The sequence below is a fragment of the Taurulus bubalis genome (assembly GCF_910589615.1).
Source record: "Taurulus bubalis genome assembly, chromosome: 19".
Classification (NCBI taxonomy): domain Eukaryota; kingdom Metazoa; phylum Chordata; class Actinopteri; order Perciformes; family Cottidae; genus Taurulus; species Taurulus bubalis.
Window position 1 is genome coordinate 18205513 of NC_136607.1, and position 22300 is coordinate 18227812.

Genomic DNA, 22300 nt, shown 5'->3' on the forward strand with positions numbered 1-22300 from the left:
AAGTTAAATAGAAATATATAATAAATAAGTCCACTGTGAACTTTGTTATGACGTTTGTGTTTCATAAGGTTTTAATATATTATAAGCCAAATACAGTAGAACACAATGCATTAGCACAATGTTCCAATAGTGTAGGGGTTAAATACAATAGATGATGATCACGTGTACGAAAGACTTCATATTATTATAGCCCTGCAATAAATCTTTATGATGATGTTTTTTTTGTTCAGTTATCAGCCACACAGTTGTACACCCGGCTCTGTGGGAAGCAGTTTCTGTGACTGTTGATTGTATTTGTGTACATAAATAAATCAGCAACCCTTTACATTTATATGTATTGCAACCATGGTGTTTTTGTCCAAATAAATAAGACAGACAAAATTGCAGAAACACCTATAATGCAATTCAATACAACACTACATATTATTTAGTATGTTTTGCAGGCAAACTCTTAATCTGTAAAGTATGTCACTTTACTACAGCTGTCAAATAAAAGTAACAAGAGGGAAGTACATATTACTCTCTGAAATGAGAAATAATACATATTTTGATGGTAATACTTTTGCACTTTTACTTAAGCAACAATTTGAATGCAACTTGTGTTTTAGTGTTTTTCTACACAGTGGTAGTTTTAATTCAGTAAAAGAGTTGTTCTTTTACCAACAAAATATATTATGTTATCACATCTAAGGTGAATGAGGTGAGTTGTTAGGCTCGTTCGTTAGAGCTGCGCCTCCCTGGAATCCAGACGAAAGCAGGAGGCCGCAGCAGGAGGCGTTGACAAGCAGCAACTGCGGCGCCTGACTTTGAAATCGACAGCCGGCTTGGTCTCATGAGAGTATCGTTGACCACGTGTGCATGACGTCAGAGATAGTCGGGACCAAATCGGACACAAATCTAACCGGCATGCATTGCGCGCCGATCGCCGCCGATCGATTCTGCGCAGAACTGGCTCATCTCGAACGAGCCTATAGTTACGCTATTTTTTATAATTATTTGGTTTTGTATTTTTTATATTTATTTCATTGTTTTAATGTTGTATTTTGTCTTCTTTTACAAAAAGGAATATATATATATATATATATATTATTCTTATAATTTAATTTAATTTAATGGTTTTTTTACGTGATGCATCGCCGCCACCTTGAGGCTGCCCGTGCTGATGCCTGAAGGACCCTCGCTCGTAAACATCCCCCCTCTGCTCCCTCAGCCGTTTAAAAAAATCACACTGATAGGGCAAGGAGTACTTAACGTTATGCATTTATTACCCTATTAATATTAATGAACCGTGTACGACAACCGGTGAAATGCTACATCAGTTATCTCCCATACTTTTCCGTTTCAACCGCCTGTCGTAAATCGGATTCACTGTGGTTCTCAACGTGCGCCGCTTATTACGTCAAATTCGTGTTTTCTGCACCGACACCGACCGACGAGCTGAAGATGAACCCGAGCGGAGCGCGTCGGAGCGGGAAGACTTTCCTGTTCACGTCCGAGTCCGTCGGAGAAGGACACTCCGGTACTGCGTTCGTGTTTTACTGTGTGTGTATAACTGTGCTACGTGGTAGTACTGTTGCAGTACACTGTCTGGACATGTCTAAGTACCATGTTGAGGTACTTTATACTTATATTCCACTACACCTCAGAGGCAAACACCATCTATTTTACTTCACTACACTTATTTAACAGCTTTAGTTACTTTAATAACAACTACAATATGATGATGTATTATCATAGATTAAACTACCAAGTAGTTGAAATAAACTCCTCATTTACCAGCTGCAACATTTAAGTGGTGAGTGAGAATAATGAAGAATGTAATGCATTTTAGGCTGCATAATGAGTACTTTTACTTTTGGTACTTTCAGTATATTTTCATGCTTATATTTCTACACAACGATATTGCTACTTTTACTTGAGTAAAAAGTAGTATTTGAGTACTGCCACTGGTAATGTATAGTATTTTAAGGTTGGATACTTCTTCATTTTGAATTCAGGATTTTTACTTGTAATAATAATACAATGTATTTGTATAGCGCTTTACAAGGTACTCAAGGCACTTTACACGGTAAAAACAAACAATAGACAGTACTTCATTACCTTTTTAACTGTAGAAAGTTATTTCCTTTAAGATTTGTTAAACTACAGAGCCGCCAACATCACTAAAGATGTATTCATCTTCTGCATATGAATCATTAAATCACATTCAGCGAGTTCTGAAGAGTATTAGCAGTACGAGTATTCACTTATCTATTTACATGTCTGATTTGTTCACAGATAAAATGTGTGATCAGATCAGTGACGCTGTGCTCGATGCGTACCTGAGACAAGACCCCGACTCCAAAGTGGCCTGTGGTGAGTTTTGTGTCATGATTTTAATGTTTATCATCACAATTAAACTCGACTGGAGGATTAAACTGCTTAACTTGATGCATTCAACTAACAATAATCACAAAACAGTAGTAACATTTAATTTCGCCGCACATAAATAAATATATATTGCACAAGATGGTCAGACCTTTTTAAATATCTTCCTGTAGAAAGTTCCAGAGGGGATTTTTGTTTCATATTATGATAAAAGTTGCTGCGATTCGGTCCAACAGAAAACGTTTCCTCCATCAGTAAGAGTACAACAGTTACAAGAACAAGTTTCTGATTCCGCAAAGACACATGGACATATTTGAGAGGGACAGCCACTCTATCTAAAGGTCACTGGTTACACTTTCACAATAAACCACAACCCTCATATTGTTTCTGTAAATTTGAGAGATTTGTTGTTGTTTTTTTGTTTCTATTCTTTTGTTACTAGGTTCTGAAGGAATGTATAACCTCAGTATTTTCAAACAAAATCCTGCCTACAGCCTCACTCCCAGTAATAAGCTCTCTGTGTTTTATTATTATTGTTAATATTAGTATTATCTTCACCAGAAGATAATGAGATTGGTCATGTGAGTGTGCAACTCTGCATCTATCCATGGCTATCATCTTGCATGCTGCTGCACCAAACTGCACAATACTTTTTAAGTGCTCATTTATGGCTGTATGCTTGTTGTTGTGTTTTCGTAACTTCAGAACGAGTTGTATCCACGTACGCAGCTGATCCTCTCTCGCCACTAGATGGTCCTGAACGCTGCACCTTTAACCCCGCCAGCGGCTCCGTCAGTTCTCTGAAAACAATGCAGCAAACAGGCATTATTGGGACAAACTCACCACATATTTTTTCTGTTACTTGCTCACTGGAAAAGATACAAAAAAAACATAATGAGGTGACACATTAACAGCTTTAACTGCTCCGTAGATTTGAAGCCCAATAAAAGCAGCTTCAAGCAGTGATTACCCTCGTGAGGCGGAGCTGAGACGCTTGTATAGATTACAATGAGAATGTATTTGTATCTGTGAGACGTTCGAGTGTAAAACACAACTGACGCACTCGAGACTGGAAAGCAAAATGAGTGTTTCAGAAATATCAGAAACCTATGATAGTAGTAACATGAACATAGTCCAGCCGTTAATACTAGTTTCAAACAGCCAGTTGTCTTAGACTGGATCTGTGTTGGCCCTTTAGATCTCACTGGTAGAAATTCCCTGTGTGCTCTCTTCTCCTGACTTTTTCAATGACGCTGCTTCAGACAAAAAAGTACACAAGAATTTAATGTTTCAGAAACTTATGATTATGCAGGCATTCAAACGAAAGTATTAAAAACATGATGCTTGAAATAAACATCATGTTTTTAATACTTTCATATCAGTATTATTAACAGTATTATTTCAGTATCTTTTATTTTACTGTATTTTACTTTAGTTATTTATTCAATTTTTTTTAATTTAATTTTATATATTTACTGCATATATCATATAATTGCATTTATTTGTTGTTGTGGATGTTCATGTATGTAAGGGTTGGCATTTGTGCTCGTTATGATTGTTTGCTATTTGTTTTGTTATGTTTGTTTATTTGGATGTGTTGAAAACGCAAAATAAAAAGTAAAAAAACAACAAAAAACATGATGCTTTATTACAGAATGTGTGACGAAGACAGGCATGATCTTACTGATTGGAGAAGTGACGTCTAAGGCCATCGTGGATCTCCAGTCAGTGGTCCGAGATACTGTCAAGAAGATTGGCTACGACGACTCTTCAAAAGGTGGGAGGATTCTTATTTAATAAACTACTTTTCTCTGGGATTTAGGTGACTTGAGTCCCAACTGTGATCTGCAGGTTTTGACTACAAGACCTGCAATGTGCTGGTGGCGCTGGAGCCGCAGTGTGAGGAGATATCGGACTGTGTGTTTGAAGGCCGGGATCAGGAGGACATCGGGGCAGGAGACCAGGTTCAGTATTTCACCTTTAAACCTAAACTTCATCCATACTACCAGGTTTTCAGCTCCATTACAATCAATGAACAATCTTGGTTATAATTAGCTAATAAGCGCTAAACTCAAAGCACAGCTGAGGCCGATGGGAATGTCGTCCATTTCGAGCGATCTTTTGCTCTGACTTTATTCTCCATCTGTGTCTGCCGGCTTGCCTCCTCAGGGTTTGATGTTTGGTTACGCCACCGATGAGACGGAGGAGTGCATGCCCCTCACCATCCTCCTGGCTCACAAGCTCAACTACAGGATCCGAGAGCTCTCGCTCAGCGGAGAGTGTCCTTGGATACGACCGGACTCCAAATCACAAGTGAGCCATCTTTTAAAGGCACCGACCATCGAGCGGGTTGACTTCAATACATCTTTGATGCCTGGAGCGGTGGAAAAAAGAAAAAACAAAACATGGGAGAAACGATTATTATTGTTTTGTACTACATCATGCAATGCTTTCTGTTGCAATAGAGGCCACAGAACGCGTTACAGGTGACCATCTGAAACTTAAAATGAGTCACCGAGAGGCTGAGCAGGGGCTGTTAATCATTCTCAGATCCAGTCGCTGCGTTTTGTATGTTGATTTGCAAAAAAAGGACAAACAAACACGCTCTAAAGACTTTCACAACAGCCTACAAAGGCGAGCAAAAGCGTTAAAACAGCGACTCTCTCTCTCACCCTCTCCTTCCATTCACAGAACTAAGCTGCTGTTCCCTCGTCTCCGCAGGTCACAGTGGAGTACAGGGACAACTCGGGAGCCATGGAGCCTCTGCGAGTTCACACCGTGGTCATCTCGGTGCAGCACATCCCGGACATCACCCTGGAGGAGATCAGACGCAATCTGATGGAGAAGGTGGTGAAGGTGATCATTCCCGCCAGGTACCTGGACGACAAGACCATCTACCATCTCCTGCCGAGTGGGAAATTCCTTATGGGCGGCCCACAGGTGAGTGAGGGCGGAACCACGGAGAGGAAATGTAATAGAAATACATCCGTGAATCTGTGTGTGGGCAAGCAGGAGTTGATGTTTTTTGATTGTGCCGTTAGAGCGATGCTGGACTCACGGGGCGTAAAATCATCGTGGACACATACGGAGGATGGGGCGGTCACGGAGGAGGGGCTTTCTCCGGAAAAGACTACTCCAAAGTGGATCGGTCCGGAGCTTACGCGGCACGCTGGGTCGCCAAGTCTTTGGTCAAAGCCGGACTGTGCAGGAGAGTCCTGGTTCAGGTGAGGAGGGTTAAAGCCTCAGCCTCAAGCTGGACGCAAATTATTTTAACTAGAAGACTGATTAATAAATTCCACCTCTTTTGGGAAAGTGAAAGCTTTGATTTAAATAAATACAACAACATCATGATTAATCATCTAAAGTGGTATTGTGCTGTTGCTCTGTGTGTGTGTGTGTGTGTGTGTGTGTGTGTGTGTGTGTGTGTGTGTGTGTGTGTGTGTGTGTGTGTGTGTGTGTGTTAACGTCCCAAACTGTATTTTGTAGTAATGTACAAGTGCCACAAGGTGGCGCTCCGCATTTGAAGCGCTGTGTGTCGGACGTTTTACAATAAAAGCCTTGACGGGAATGTAAGGGACTCCTTCCACTGAAACGACAGAGGGCTTTTATTTTGAAGTGTTGAGTTTGTATGATTTCATCTGATTTCACCAAAATCCAAACTGGAGACGAGCGTTAAGAATAACTATAAGAGATAAACAGTTTTCTCTCTGGTGGTCTCGTTTACTGATGGAGGTCATAAACATGAATCCTTTTTGATGAGACTTTTATTTACAGGTTATTAATCTCAAACTGTGTGTGAAATGAAGTCAGAAGGTCTTCTGATAGCTGATCAATAACGACTGAACGGTCTTCCTGTTGGCTCCGCCCCCTTTTAGATCTCCTACGCCATCGGCGTGAGCCGGCCGCTCTCCATCTCCGTGTTCCACTACGGCTCATCGAACCGGGACGAAGACGAGCTGCTGCAAATCGTGCAGAAGAACTTCGACCTGAGGCCCGGGGTCATCGTGAAGTACGTGTTTCGCTTTCCACAACTGGAAAAAACTTTTTTTTTTACGTAAATATAAGCGCTTACGGTTGACTTTTTTCTTTTTTCTTACAGAGAGCTGGGTTTGAAGAAGCCGATCTACCAGGCCACCGCCTGCTACGGTCACTTCGGCAGAGAGGAGTTCCCCTGGGAAAAACCAAAGTCTCTGGTGTTTTGAGTCTTTTGGAGGGGTCGATCACGTCGTCTAATAATCAAATATTTAAGGCAATCCATTTCTCCAAATACTGTGAGCTGAACACATAAATGTCTTCTGCTCTCTGACCTTAAACTGTTAAGGCGGTGGCCTTTGTTGAAGAATGAATTTTGATTTTAACCAAATCACGATTTATGTTGTTTTCCTGTATTGTAAAAAAAGGAAAGAAATTATGACGATGCAATGAATGTGATTTTTTTTTTCTTTTGAATATCGTGGATGAATTGTCAGGTACTGTCAAATTTATTTGAAAGAAATCTTGTATTTTGGTAATATTTGGTGATTAAAACGCTACATAAACCTCCTCAAGTACTTTTACTTTTCTTAATTAGCAGCTAGAAAATGAGTAATGATACTTAGTTGCTTTTTTTGTTTCATGTTATTTAATTAACTTTGCTTAATTTGATTGCATTGATTTGAGTTGTAGTTCTTACACCAATATTACTCTTTTATTCCCTCCCACAATAAACCTGTGATCACTTGAACCGCCACTGGATGGAGTTACAGGTTACACAACATTTATCATGAGTGTGAGAAGAACGATGGAAAGTTGAGCTGCCGACCCTTTAAGTTCAACTGTACATCTTAACAGACAGGAAACGACCTTCATCCCCACGAATAACTTAGAATTTGAAGGAGGTGAAGTACTTTTACATGTACAGTTTGTGTACTTTACAGCTGAGGACAAAGGAGAAGCTTTCCACCAATCATAAAGGGAGAGACAGAGACGCTGTGACGTTACAGTGGATTTGATTGGCTGAAGCAGGCGCATGCGCACCAGTCGCCGTACTTCCTTTTGGAAGTTAGTGACTTTTTAAAGGATCTTCTGATCGACATAGTCGCTACAAAATGTTGCCAGACTTCATGGATTTAGAGGTTTTTTTTGTCGTCTTCTGTCCTACTGAGCAACTTTACAGTTAAATAGACTTTTTTTTTAATGGACCCTGGCAGGACAGGAACATACAGGCGAGTGTCTGCAGATTTAAGCAATCAAACGTTTTGTTTTGTTTTGTTTTTGTTTTCGCACATTCAAAGTCAGTTAAGAGATAGTTATAGAGGTGAAACGTGAGCGCCACCATGCCGGGGAGCAGCGGAGTGTACGCGGGGAAGAGCAGGAAGAAGCCCGTTCAGAAAAGGTCAGTTTTAATGTTTAATAAACACAGCTTTTGTTTTTTGTTGTTGTGTAGGCTGTAAACCAAACCCGGACTGTGTGCACCGCCTGCGGGGTTAACGCGGGTCACTGCCGACGGGATCACGCCCTCGTCACACTTCCGTTAATACTGTGTTATTATTAGGAGGAGGAGTAGTATTATTAGTAGTTGTCGTAGTAACACCACCAATCCTTACATTCACGAGCTTTTTCCCACCAAGGAGCGAGTCAGGTCGTTGTTTGTAGTTTTCCTTCAGTGATGAGTGATTTATCGGACAGGCGGACGGCCCACCTGCAGTGGAAGGTCACGCGAAGGTAATGACGTCACGGGCAGGTGATGGAGGCAGAAGTATTCTACCACAGTGTAGAAATACTCTGCGTTGAAAGTGTTACTTGGAGTTTGAAGTAAGAGTACAAAAGTATCAGCCTCAAAGTACTTTTAAAGAGTACTCATTTTGCAGCATGGCCCATTTTAGAATAATTACACATAGTGGATTAAATTGATGCATTATGATCATCATCATCATCATCATCATCATGCAGCTGATAAAGGTGGAGCTAATTGCCATTCATTTATATACTAGACCTGTAATAATACATCATAATTGATCAGTTGATTAATGTGTTTTATTACCAATCTGTAAAGTAAATTAAGCTGTGAAATGTATGCAGTGATGTTAAAAGTACACTATTAGGAGGGAGTAGATGTATAGCGTAGCAGAACATGTAAACTCAAATAAAGTACATGAAAAGTACTTCAAAAACGATTTTGATAATGATTCAAGCCATTTCAAAAAACCTCTAGAAACATTTAATTCTTCCAGCTTCACAAAATGTACATTTTCTAAAATCATTTTAATATATTAGTAATAATGTTAATGTATTAGTAATAATGTTGAAGGTGTCACTTTGGACTTAAAATTGTGACGTAATTTCTCACTATTTTTACAATTGATCAATTCTTGGAGAAAATAATCAGCAGATGAATCCATGATGAAAACAAATATTCGTGAATAGTTCAAAATGAGCTCAACCAACTGCAACAGTAAAATGCTGTGTTTACAGTAATGCACGTGTCATAATAATCTAATGATATCATAGATGAACAGTTTTACTTTGGCTTTGAATACTTTAAGTTTTAGATACTTTTACTGAAGTAACATTTTGAATGCCTGGTTTCTACTTTTACTGTGAACATTTCAGAGGAGATGAAAGGATGGAGGATGTTCTAAATATTTGCAAAACTGAAATGGTGTTGCTTGGTTTTAGTCTTTCCACTGTTCCATAAATCACCAACTCTGGTTTGGGAGAAACAAACCCCTAATTCACAGAGTTATATATGTGAAAAGAAACCGCCGTTATACGCTCTCCTCAAAGCCACCAGACTCCATTGACGGAAACAGTTATTTGATCTGATCATAGTGAAACACACTTAATTCAAACTGAACAGAAGCAATAATAAACTCATCAAAAACATTTTTTTATTAGTCGTTCCACTTATAATATAATATAATATGTGAAAAGAAACTGTATTTCTTTGCGCTCTTCAAAGCCACCGGACTCCATTGACAGAAACCGTCACGTTACAGACATCTTCCCCGTTTACTGACCCTGTCCGTCTGTTTGAGACGTCCAGACTTGACCAGAATAAAAACAGAGATGACTACTCGTCACTGTCAATGGGGGAGGAGCCTTTCGCCTCTTTTTAGGTGTTTAAAATCCTGCATATATACATGCTAGCTTTGGTTGAAAAGAGAATTTAATACAATTGATCAATTATTCTTATTATTTGGTGGCTACACTGGCTTTACTTATGAGCCATTTTGCTGTTGCTGTTTCCCAATTACAGTCTTTAGCTGTCAGGAACTACGGGATGCTATTCCAGATATTACATTTCTTAAATTGCACCGTTATTATTTTTCGTTTTCACTCTAAATTCAGATCTCTCTCTCTCTCCTCTCTCTCTCGCCCGCCGTGTTTTATCTCCTCATTCCTTCCTTGGCTGTTGTCTCTCCTCTTCCCTGCATCTTTCCTCAGATCTCTGCGTTCAGCCGGGAGGTTTCTGCGTGTCCCGACACGTCGCAGAGGAATTACATTGTGCTAATTTGTGGTAGTAATAAACACGCCGGCTCAGAGTCGTGATGTAACTCTGTGTTTGGTCGCGTTATCTTCACAGCTGTACGGATGTCGACTACTTTTGGAGGGATTGCCGCGACATTGTGTGTTTTTCTCACATCGAGGAGATGATGAATCGCAATGAATCAATTCAAAGGATTCAGTGATACTTGATTTTAAAATGAATTGCATTTGATTGATGAGTAATAGTTTTATATTAAATGTTACATTATGTTTAGTTCCTTTGAAATTATACCTGTTTTGAAGGTGATAATTAATCACTATTAGTTTGTTGTGTGTAAATCCATCCCTTGTATTGAAAACAGTGAAAAGTGTTCAGTATGTTTTGTTTTGTCAACAGTCCCAAAACCCAAAATATTCTATAAACGTTACTCTATGATGCAATAAAGCAGCAGATTCTTACATTTGAGAAGCTGGAACCATCAACTATTTGCTATTTTTGTTTAAAAAAATACACTTAAGTGTCTTGAGTACCTTTTTTAAAGCGCTAAACCAATAAAATATATTATTATTATTACTTCAATTCGACATATTTTCATATTTCTGATGCTGAAATCATGAATTGATTATCGAGATAGTTTCCATTTCATTTTCAGTCAATGGAGGAATTCATTTATTTCAGTTATGCTCGTACATTTTCACGTGTTTTGCATTAATTCATGAAGTAGCGAAAGCTGTCAGATAAATGGATGAAAGTACAAGTACCTCAGTTCAGTACTTGAGTAAATGAACTCGGATTCTTTCCACCACTGCTTCAAGTCATTTTAATAATGAACTCCCGGTTAAATCTCATATTTCCGAGTGAATGTTACCAATACGAATAAAACCAATAAAATGTTTCTCTCTGGGTGTTTTCCAGTCTTGTAATAACAAAACGACGAGCCACACTTCCAGCCTCCTAAAACCCGTAAGCTGAACCTCCGTTTGATGTGGTCAACGGTTTATTTGGGCAGCGATAAACACTCAGAAAAAATTCCAACACTGGCATTCTTCTCAGCAGACGTATTATTTCCCTGAAGAGGAAGAGTCGCTTGACGCCGATGAAGACGCTCATTCACAGGATATGAAAAGTCAACCTCGCACCAAAAACTCCCTCTTCAAATTCCAACTGTGTGTCGTAGATTGTCGAGAGGAGCAAACAAGTTTTAGCAAGCAAGCATCTCTCAACAAACCGTCTTTGTCTTGTGTGTGTGTGTGTGTGTGTGTGTGTGTGTGTGTGTGTGTGTGTGTGTGTGTGTGTGTGTGTGTGTGTGTGTGTGTGTGTGTGTGTGTGTGTTGTTTTCAGTGCCAAGCCTCCGGCAGTGAAGACCAACCCGTCCAAACGGCACCGGGACCGTCTGAACGGAGAGCTGGACCGCCTCACCGGCATGCTGCCGTTCTCCGAGGAGGTCAGAGGTCGCCTGGACAAGCTGTCTGTGCTGCGGCTCAGCGTGGGATACCTCAAGGTCAAGAGTTACTTCAACGGTCAGTGACCTCCGCCGCACACAATCAAGTACATCTGGTATGAGATAACATAATATAATATCATATTAGATAATCCCGAAGGAAAGAAAGACAGAAAAAGAACAACAAAAACAATAGAATGCAAAATATAAACATGTAGGAACAATAGAATAACAGTTATTACGTGTATAAGAAGTGATGCTGAAACAAATGCCTGAAAGAAACTCAAATAAAAAGCGATATTGTCAATGATATTGAAAAATAGTAAAAAGTTATCTTGCACATGATATTGAAATGTAATATTGCACGATGCTGAAAGATCTACTCGTGTACTCTACTTCAGTACAACTGTGATATTGTGTATTTCTACTGGTTGTACATTTTACTCCTGAAATCTTTAATTACTTTATAAACAAATACAAATGAACGTTTTGTAATTGTTCATATAAAAACATTTCATGCTTCCGCCTTCTCAAATGTGAAGGTTTGAAGAATACTATAAACGTAATGATACAAATACTATAACATATATTTACACAATATATTTGAAATAAAAACAGAAGAGCTGTGCAGTTTCTAGGAGTAGCTCATTAGTGGTTAATAGTTCAAGAAAAGCTCCGCCTCATCCAACTGCAACAGTAGAATCCAGCTTTTTAATTAATGCATAAGTAGAGTTATAATAATCTAATGATAGAATATTTTATAGTAGAAAATGTTACTGCTTTTAATACCTCAAGTAAATACTTTTACTTGTCCTGGAGTATTTTCACAGAGCGGTATCGGTTCTTCTGCTTCAGTAACGGATGAGATTTCTTCCTCCACCCCGTTGTGTGTGTGGAATCAACGTTTTAGGTAACGAACGCGCAGCGCCGGACATTTTTTAGCAGCTGAGCTGTGAGCGTTTTCGGAGAGAGAACCCGACACCGTGATTCAGGAACAGCTGGACACACACACACACACACACACACACACACACACACAGGTGCATCGTCCTGTTTCCGACAGCTGTTCAAAGGGTTGAACTTGAGCCTCATCACATGCTTTACATTACTGTCTTAATTACAGTGTCTTTTGTTCTGGTTATTGTTCACCAAAAGATGTATTTTTTTAATCAACGCACAAGTCTGGTGATGAAAGCTACTGCGAGTGTATCAAACCTCCAGATCTCTTCTTCCGCTGAGCCACAGAGCTCCATTCAAAACGCCTCAATGAGCCATCGACACACTGGAGGTTATTTCACACAGAAACTCAACCGGAGCACCAAAAGTGGATTAGTCTCCAACAAAATAACTCTTTTTATGTTTTATGTCACGTTCTCTGGAATTATTATTGTATTCTTGCATTAGCAAGACTCAAATGATGCATAAACAAAAAGAAATATCCTGTTTTTTTAGTTTGAACGGTTTTATTTTTCTCCAAAGCTAACCAAGATGCTTCCACCAGCTGTTGCCAAAATTTCCACCCAAATATACAGTTTAAAAAAAACTAAAATGACACAGTAACCGGCGCCATCGTGGCCACAGAGTTTCCACCAAATGAGCAGCAGAGTCCAGCAGGCTCTCTCTCTCTCTCTCTCTCTCTCTCTCTCTCTCTCTCTCTCTCTCTCTCTCTCTCTCTCTCTCTCTCTCTCTGCTATCTCTGAGGCTCGCTGGCACGGCATGAGGGTCTCAACGAGGCGTTTGAACCGCTACGTGTTTATTTATCTTAAAACCGCCACCATACTAGAAAGATGTTCTAGATATGAAGATTTTTTTTTTTGGAAACACATATTTTGTGTTTTGCAAAAAGTTAAGGGGAGTCGAAAGAGAGAGAGAGAGAGAGAGCAAGAGAGAGACGGCTTCTTGTGGTCGTGTTATCTCCTCCTCAACTTTGATGTTCATCAGTACAGAAGTATAGAAGAAGTGGACGTCTAAGCGTGTTGTTTTTAAGTTTATTTCAGTGCTGATACTTTGGTACTTTTACACTATATTGCTTCTTTTACTCAAGTAAAAAGTTCAGTTTTTCCTCCTCCTCTGGTAACTCAAAGGAAATAGAAAGTAGAAACGACTTTAAGATAAACTTGACTCTGTACTAAAGTGAACTAAATGGAAACTAGTGTACTAATGCGCCAAAAAATTAGCAGAAAACATTAAATAAAACTGTGTGTGTGTGTGTCCAGGAAGGTTAAGCACAAACTCATCTGTTGTTCCCTTGAATGAGTCCCAGGTGATGCGTCTGCCATCGCCATGGTGAACCCCTGTCGCCGTAGTAACAGAGTCCAGAGTCTGCACTGCACAGGAAGTAGAGCCCCGCAGGGAGTTTCTGTAGAGCTGGCTGTTTGAAATGATGTCATTAACGGCATTTTCCTGCAAGATAAATCTGCTGAGTCATGGACCGGACGAGGCTTTTACACAAGCAGCTGCTTCATTGGCCAAGTATTAGTATTAAGTATTAGTATTTTAATAGAGTTTCAGGAGGCTGAAAATGAAAAGTTGATTTAAAGTTGAGTTGAGTTAAAGGAAGCAGAAAGGCAGCAATATTGCATTATATATATATATACATATATATATATACATATATATATATGTATATATATATATATATATATCTGCAATATTGCATGTATATATATATATACATATCTGCAATATAGCATGTATATATATATATATATATCAGCAATATTGCATTTTATATATATATGTATATATATATATATATATATATATATATCTGCAATATTGCATGTATATATATATCTGCAATATTGCATTTTATATATATATATCTGCAATATTGCATGTATATATATATATCAGCAATATTGCATTATATATATATATCTGCAATATTGCCTGTATATATATATATATATCTGCAATATTGCATTTTATATATATATATATATCTGCAATATTGCATTTTATATGTATATATATATATATATATCTGCAATATTGCATTTTATATATATATATATCTGCAATATTGCATTTTATATGTATATATATATATCTGCAATATTGCATTTTATATATATATATATATATATCTGCAATATTGCATTTTATATATATATATATCTGCAATATTGCATGTACATGTATCTGCAATATTGCATGTATATATATATATATATATATATATATATATATATATATATATATATAATGCAATATTGCTGCCTTTCTGCTTCCTTAATGCATCAACTTTCATTCTCAGCCTCCTGAAACTCTATTGAAATATTAACACTTAATACTAACACTTAATACTAATACTTAGTAATGTCAGTAAACTATCTCAAGGCTTGCATCATGTATTTATCCTCTTAGTCTATAGTTTGGTTGTATGAATGACATATTTTGCCACTTTCCTCTCCTGTACTTCAGCAGCGCTCCAGAAGCACGTGAGGTCGGCTCCTCTTGTGTCGGCAAACGGCAGAAATGGACAGTCGGTGTCTCTGGATGGAGTCAGCTTCTCAGAGGGGGATCTCCTCCTGCAGGTCTGAGCCAGACATCACCAGCGTGCATCCAGTAGCCGTGCATTCGTCAGCGTGGATGACGTCATTTTGTGTTTCGGTTATTTCTGCAGGCTTTAAATGGGTTTGTGTTGGTTGTCTCGACCGATGGAACAATCTTCTACACGTCCCCGACCATCCAGGACTTCCTGGGCTTCCATCAGGTAAAACACAGTCTTTGTACCAGTGAGGAAGGAAGTATTATAGCTTTAAGAGTTCTTCTTAAAGCTCGTAAAAATACTCTATTACAAGCAGTAGATGTATAAAGTAGCATAACATGGAAGTAAAGTACCTGTACTTGTATACTTGTAATGTAAACTCCTTCCCTCCCTGCTCAGTCCGACGTGGTCCACCAGAACGTGCATGACCTCGTTCACACGGAGGACAGAGAGATGTTCAGGTGTCAGCTGCACTTCGCCCTCAAACCCGGCGACTCGCAGTCAGACGTGAGAGCTCGAGGTACGACGTCACACGGATGTGCAACACGTGTTCTTATCAATAAGATGATATAAGGACATGAATTTACAACTATTTCCATTGAACATATTCCCGGTTCAGAGGATTTGCTTCTTTTGTTGTTGTCTCGATCAATAACATTTCATTTAAATAACACCTTTCAAAAGAAATCAATGTACACCAAATTAATTATGAGAAAAGTAATTGAAGAAATTTGAGCGAAATAAAATAGTAATTGCATAAAGTCACATAAGACACTAAAAAAGCAGATGTAATAATAAGCAATGATGCTAAAACCCATAAAATGATAAAATCCGACATTAAAGCTAGACTAAATATGTGTAGGAGATATTTTTCCCCCCACAAATATTAAGTGACGTCAAACTGAATATCTTCAGGTTTTGATCGAACAAAATTATAAATTCTGCGTCAACTTGGATTTTAAGGAATTTTCGTTGAACATTGCTCACTATTTCCTGACATTTTAACTTTTTTAACTAGTTTGTTTGTTTTTGTTTGCTTTGTCTTTCCATTTTTGTTTTGTTCCGTTTGTCTCTGTCTCTTGTCCCCAATGTACAGCGGCTTTGTGTACTTAGAGAAGCGCTATAAAATCTTGAATTATTATTATTATTATTATTATAAGAAAGTAAATAATCCGATATTAATGGAACCTAACGTCTGGGTCTTTTGTAAATGCTAATTCAGACACAGGCGGGTGCTTTAATTCTCCTGTGGAGATGTAACCCGATGCTGATGAAGCTGGAAGGCCACAGAGACGCACCAGTTTGAGCTGTTCCTTCTCCGCAGATGGCCAGGCGAGCGGTAAGGCTTCGAGCAGCTCGGCGTTGCCTCAGTACGTCCCCCCAGAGAACTCCTCTTTCCTGGACAGAAGCTTCTGCTGCCGCCTCCGCTGCCTCCTGGACAACAACTCCGGGTTCCTGGTAATGACGTCAAAGCGTCCGCTAACCCTCCGAACCACGAGCAGCTGTGTTTCACCGCCATATAAAACGTCCTCTGTGGAAACGGCACAGTCATGGCTAGAAGTAGAGAGAACTCACAAACCAAGTTGAGGCTCCGTGTGTTGATGCAGACGGTTTATTTTGGGCAAAATGTTACGAAATGTCACTATTTTAAGCCTCGATTTGGTTGCTTTTTCTGATAGAGGCGAGGCGTTCATCCCACATGAGGCACTCGAGGATGGTGGAAAGGTTCTGACTATATGACACATTTTGGGATTCTTTTTCAAGGAAACATGCTTTAGGGTCTGCATGAACTAAACTTCCTGAAAATCTATCCGATAGTTGTTGAGATGTTTCAGTCCGGACCAAAGTGATGGACCAACCATCGAGCCATGCTGCTGCTGATATGCATTACATTACATTAAGCTGACGCGTTTATCCAAAGCGACTTACAATAAGTGCATTCAACCAAGAGTAAAAGAATCAAGAAAGTACAATTTCTTCAAGAAAGCAAAACTACAAAGTGCTTAAAGTAAGTGCTACTAAAGTGCTACCTTCCCTATTCAAGGTATAGTCGGAAAAGATGTGTTTTTAGTTCACGGTGGAAGATGTAGAGACTTTCTGCTGTCTTGATGTCAATGGGGATCTCATTCCACCATTGAGGAGCCAGGACAGCAAACAGTCGTTACTTTGAGTGTTTAGCTCGCAGTGACGGAGCTAGAAGCCGAACGTAATCTCTGTCTCCTCCACCTCCAGGCTCTAAACTTCAACGGACGTCTGAAGTACTTTACTTCTCAGGGAAGCACGTCTCCTCCTCCGCTGGCTCTGTTTGCCATCGCCACTCCTCTGCAGCCTCCCTCGGTCATGGCGATCCGGACGAAGACCCTCATCTTCGAGTCGAAACACAGGATGGACTTTGCTCCCCTGGGCATCGACACCAGGTGGTGAACCCCTTCACGTTAACACAACGTGTGAAATGCTTTGCAGGAACCGCCGCTGTAACCGTGTGTGTGTCTCCGCAGAGGGAAGCTGGTTTTAGGATACACGGAGATAGAGCTGGTCACGACGGGCTCCGGCTATCAGTTCATCCACGCCGCCGACATGATGTACTGCGCCGACAACCACCTCCGCAGTGAGTTACCCCGCAACACACAGCAGCGCCGTGCGCTTTCTGCCTCTCGGCGCTGCCGCTAACCCGCCTGCCGTCAACGCCCCGCAGTGATCAAGAACGGAGACAGCGGCTTCACGTGGTTCAGGCTGCTGACCAAAGCCGGACGCTGGCTGTGGGTTCAGGCCAACGCCCGCGTCGTCTTCAAGGAAGGGAGACCCGACTTCATCATCGCTCGCCAGAAAGCCCTCACGTAAGCGCGGCTTCCTGTCTCGCCGCCGACTCACTGCTCTTCTGGTAGCATCTATCATATTCAGGGTTCTTACCGTCATGGAAAACCTGGAAAAGTCATGGAATATTTTAAAATGGTTATTTCCAGGCCTGGAAAAGTCCTTGAAAAAAATACAATCCCAAAAGTTTAGTGAAAGTCATGTACATGTGTTATATTCATGTGTTCATGTCGTTCATTTACGCTGAGTTTGAAATAATTAACATGCTTTTAAAAGTAAGACGCTCAAAATATAAGCAGGCATACATACAGGCATCTATATAAATGTTTATTCTTTTAATCAAACTATTGTCTCATTCATTTGTGTCATTTAAGGTTTACTGTATGCTTTGTATTCTCATTGTTAGTTTAACAATTTTTTGTTAGTTTGTCAGTTTTTTTTACTGATGACGACAAAAAATGTTTCCCTTGGGGATTAATAAAGTATATATTCATTCATTCATTAATTTGAATACTACATTTTCTCACTTTTTCATGTTGACACAGAGATTTCACAAAATGTTTGGTCATGGAAATTTGGTTTAAATTCATGGAAAAGTCATGGAAATCCACTGGTCAGAATGTGTATGAACCCTGTATTATTATGTAGAGCAGGAGTAGTAAGTTCTTTACAAATGACCAAATGCAGGAAAGGATTTTGTTGATAGAACCTCTGATTTCATTATGCTTTCTCTTCTGGAAAAGAAAACAGTAATTTGTATTTTTCTGCAGAAACGAAGAAGGAGAGGAACACTTGCACCGGAGAAGACGGCAGCTCCCGTTCAACCTGGCCACGGGTGAAGGAGTCCTGTACGGCGCGTCCCTTGAGTCCATGCCCGGCGCTCCGGGTACCGCGGAGCCGGCGACAGAGAAACCTCTGGACCCCGCCTGCCTCCTGGGATCCCTTCGCCGGCAAGACCGCTCCATTTACACCCGGCCGCAGGAACCCGGGGCCCAGCTCCCGCTCTTCACCCAAATAGAGGAACAACCCCAGTCGACCTTGGAGCAGGCCTTCCTGGACAGCCACGCTCTGCTCAGCGTGCCGGGCCAGTCCCGCGGCTCCAGGTCCATCACCGGGGACCTCACGTCGGAGTCCATGATTGACTCTTTGGAGCAGATTTTGGGGGATATTGTGGATGGAGGGCTCGAGGGTCTTGATGTCGAGGAGACGGAGCTGAGGGACTGGGACAACACCCTCGCCAGGCTGAATGAGGAGAGGGAGGACGCGCCGAGGGAACTGAATCACATCCTGGCCAACGACGTGCTCTCGTATGTGGAGGAGGCTCTGAGGAGAGAGACCGCGCAGGGTTCGCATCTCGTTTCTGGGTCTTTCACCAAGTTATCCATCCAAGCACAGCATGCCGGGTCGGTGTTTTCATCCGACGAGCGGCAGCAGACGACGGGCGCCACGTCCGTCTTTGCGGCGCGGGCTCCGTTCAGAGACGTCCTCGGCGCCGTCGGTTACTCGGCGGCACGCGGCACGATGTCAACGCAACCCTGGACGCAACACTCTCGGCTTCCATCTGTTCAAATCCCCGACGGTTTCCACAGCGGCTCCAACCAAACTGTGCAATGCACGCTAACCGGTTCCCAGCAGACTCGCACGGGGCCGCAGCTTCAGAGCCCGGCGGCGTGGCAGCAGTTTAACACGCCGACGCGCTCCTCACACACGGCCCGCTCATCCGGCAGCTGCATGTACGAGAACGCCGCTGCTGTTCCCGCCAGACAGAACGGGCCTCTTCTGGGACCTCCGTGCTCCAGAGGAACCGCACACGTTCCCCTCGGCGGAGACGTCGGTTCGGGGATGATGCGGCCGGCGGGCGGCTTCACAGATGTGGGCAACGTCCGCTCGGGAGCGGCTCGATCAGAATTTGCTCCTGAAAGCGGATCAATACAGTCGTCGTTCTTCTGGTGGAGCGGTGAAGCTCAGGTAAAAAATAAAGACGGTTAGAAACTCATTTTGGGACGAAGAGGTTCGGATCGCTTCACAACTGTTTGTTCGGATGGTTGTGATTTTTCTTGGAGAACATTATTAACATTATTAATGCACATTATATATGTTCTCACTCTGTTTTGATGAGCCTCTCCTCCACCTCAGCTGTCTAGCAAACCAATAGTTGTGAGGGATTTCATATATTATGCACAAAGTCAAGAGACTGATAGAGAGTTTCTAGATGTATATGTGCTCAAAACACTTTTTAATCATCACTTGGATATAAAATATCTGTCCCTTTTTGATGTAAAAAATATAAAGTACCGTAAAAGCTGGGTTACAAGCCGCTACTACCTTCGGTGGGTGTCCCCGCTGTAGCAAGCTAGCGCTGCTGCTAGCTCCCCGCTGTAGCAAGCTAGCGATGCTGCTAGCTTCCCGCTGTAGCAAGCTAGCGATGCTGCTAGCTCCCCGCTGTAGCAAGCTAGCGATGCTGCTAGCTCCCCGCTGTAGCAAGCTAGAGATGCTGCTAGCTCCCCTCTGCCCGAGTCGGGTGTCGAGCCGGGGGCTGGTCCCGCTACCTTCGGTGGTTGTCGGGGTACTAGCGAGAGCTAGCGAGAGCTAGCGGAGAGCTAGCGAGAGCTCGCGGAAGTTAGTGGGTAACTAGCAGCAGCGCTAGCTGGCTACAGCGGGGAACCAGCGGGGACATCCACCGAACATAGTAGCGGCTTGTAACCCGACTTTTACGGTACAAGTGTGTGTGCGTGAACAATTTAAGGGGAGGAGATCAACAACTGTCTCGCAGGGATTTGGTCTGAATGATCCGAGCTCAAAGGAAGAGATGGTCATTTTCAGGATAATCACAGTGTTTTCTTCTTCTCCCACAGATGCCCACGGTTTCCCTGAACGGTGTCGTTGACCCGTTTGCCTTCTCCTCCCTTCCCACCGGGAGCATCAACCTTCCCCAAAACTCCGGCCCGTAGCGGCTCGGCGGCTCGGCGGCTCGGCGACGACGGGGAGTTTCCCATCCGGGACACTCGGGATATTTCAGAGATGTTTCGTCTGCTGCGGCTCACCGAGAAACACGAACCCTCTCATTTCAAACTAAAAACACTTTTGCTGCGTGACAATCTTTTCCTGATTTGGTGACATTTGACTCATATCACACAACCTTTTCCAATAATCGGCTTTTTACTCAATATGCACGCTGCGAGTAACCAACAGTGCATGTGAGCTAAACAGTACTTGATGAAGTCTGGACTCCATATACTCTTCATTTAAAGACCATTTCATTCCTCTTTCTGGACGTCACAGTGTGAACCCCTGAACTCTCTGTTGTTATGTAACTTATGGTTCATATCCAGTACACTTTATATTTATAACAGGTCGTGGAGCCTTGTCATACCTTTCATTTCTTCTACTTGAAAAGTAGGGATGGATGGATGTTCATGTTCAGCATAAACAAGAAAAAACATGTTTCAATGTCCGCCTGACGTTATGAGTTGTGAACTTCTACTTTTACTACATTGGTTTCGTCTCCAAGGACGGCACTTGGAGTGGATTTGAAGATTGAAAAATAGAAGCGAATCTTTTCCCGACATGTTGGAAAGAAATTGTGACTCAGCAGATTTTAGAGTTACATTTGCCAATTATCTGGCAATTTTTAAAAGAACGACAATATGTCGTTATATATGTAATTCTACATTGAGTAACGCACATGATGCAGTACTACAATACTGTAAAATGGGTTTGACGGCTCAATGTGAACAGATCTAAATTAAGGACTCTGAACTATTCAAACATGCCGTTTAAATCCGTCTCAGCTGCGTCAAAGAAGAACATTGTTTATCTTGTCAAATCAAATTATATTCATAAAAATCAAATTATATTCATAATAATGTACGCATTGTTGCCTGTAGGAGCCATATTATTGTGCTTCTGTAGAAGTCATTATACGCTGCTTTGTATTCCTCATGTACAAGATTGACCTATTTGTAATTGTAATTTATTTAGCCATTAAAGATCTGTAACCCCTATGTTACCTGCATGTGTTACTCTCCGAGCCACACACACGGAGTGTTTTCTCTATTCATGTGAGGACACGGTGTGATTGTATTGGAACTGGGTCACACGCTGACACCTCCCACACCAAGAGGGGTCGGGTTGACTTGTATTGTTCCCTGTGGAGTATCTTAGATGGCTCATCTCACGTTGTTTTGTTCCAGCCTTCTTGCTTCCACATCAACCCTCCTCTTGAGATATTTGTGTATGTATATATATATATATATATATATATATACATATTTGTTCCCACAGGCCATTACGTAACCGTCAGCTGCCTCCCTCATACGGCAGACTCCCCTCGGCCTCTTTTGTGTCTCCTGTGTTTTTGATTGGATGTACAACCTTTTCTTTCTTTTCTTTTTTTAAAAAGAGGCCAAACAAGATCCAGAGCTCGTGGGCACAATGATGCTTTGAGCTGAACGCTAACGCCGCCTTAACCTGCTGCATAGCGGTGGAGGGAGTACTCAGAAACATTTAGAAATACACCATTCAAATGTTGACCTAAATAAAAGTCCAAAAGTAGTAGCATCAAAATGTATGCAAAGTACCAAAAGTAGAAGTACTTGTTATGTAGAATGGCCAACCGAAGGGGTTACTCTCATCTTAACCTGCAACAATACATCGCTTTTCATGTGTTGTTTGATAATGTTTTGGATTTTGGATTTTAAATCGGAGAAACGTCTTG

At 41.2% G+C, this 22300-nt stretch overlaps 2 protein-coding genes across 2 annotated transcripts; both read left to right on the plus strand.

The window, feature by feature from the left end:
* Positions 1 to 1443: 1443 nt before the first annotated feature.
* Positions 1444 to 6904, plus strand: mat2al (methionine adenosyltransferase II, alpha-like; the record flags this gene model as incomplete). The annotated part of the gene is made up of 9 exons (XM_079235021.1): positions 1444 to 1519; positions 2278 to 2355; positions 4022 to 4144; positions 4219 to 4331; positions 4537 to 4680; positions 5089 to 5307; positions 5409 to 5591; positions 6243 to 6376; positions 6467 to 6904. The coding sequence occupies 9 exons, from the start codon at positions 1444 to 1446 to the stop codon at positions 6567 to 6569; spliced, it is 1173 nt and encodes a 390-aa protein (XP_079091147.1). The 3' UTR covers positions 6570 to 6904.
* A 649-nt stretch (positions 6905 to 7553) lies between these two features.
* Positions 7554 to 21580, plus strand: LOC306751454 (aryl hydrocarbon receptor-like). Its single transcript, XM_079235022.1, has 11 exons — positions 7554 to 7741; positions 11177 to 11355; positions 14703 to 14815; positions 14905 to 14994; positions 15169 to 15289; positions 16094 to 16227; positions 17002 to 17186; positions 17268 to 17377; positions 17465 to 17606; positions 18354 to 19551; positions 20439 to 21580. The coding sequence occupies exons 1-11, from the start codon at positions 7683 to 7685 to the stop codon at positions 20532 to 20534; spliced, it is 2427 nt and encodes an 808-aa protein (XP_079091148.1). The 5' UTR covers positions 7554 to 7682; the 3' UTR covers positions 20535 to 21580.
* The last annotated feature ends 720 nt before the right edge of the window (positions 21581 to 22300 follow it).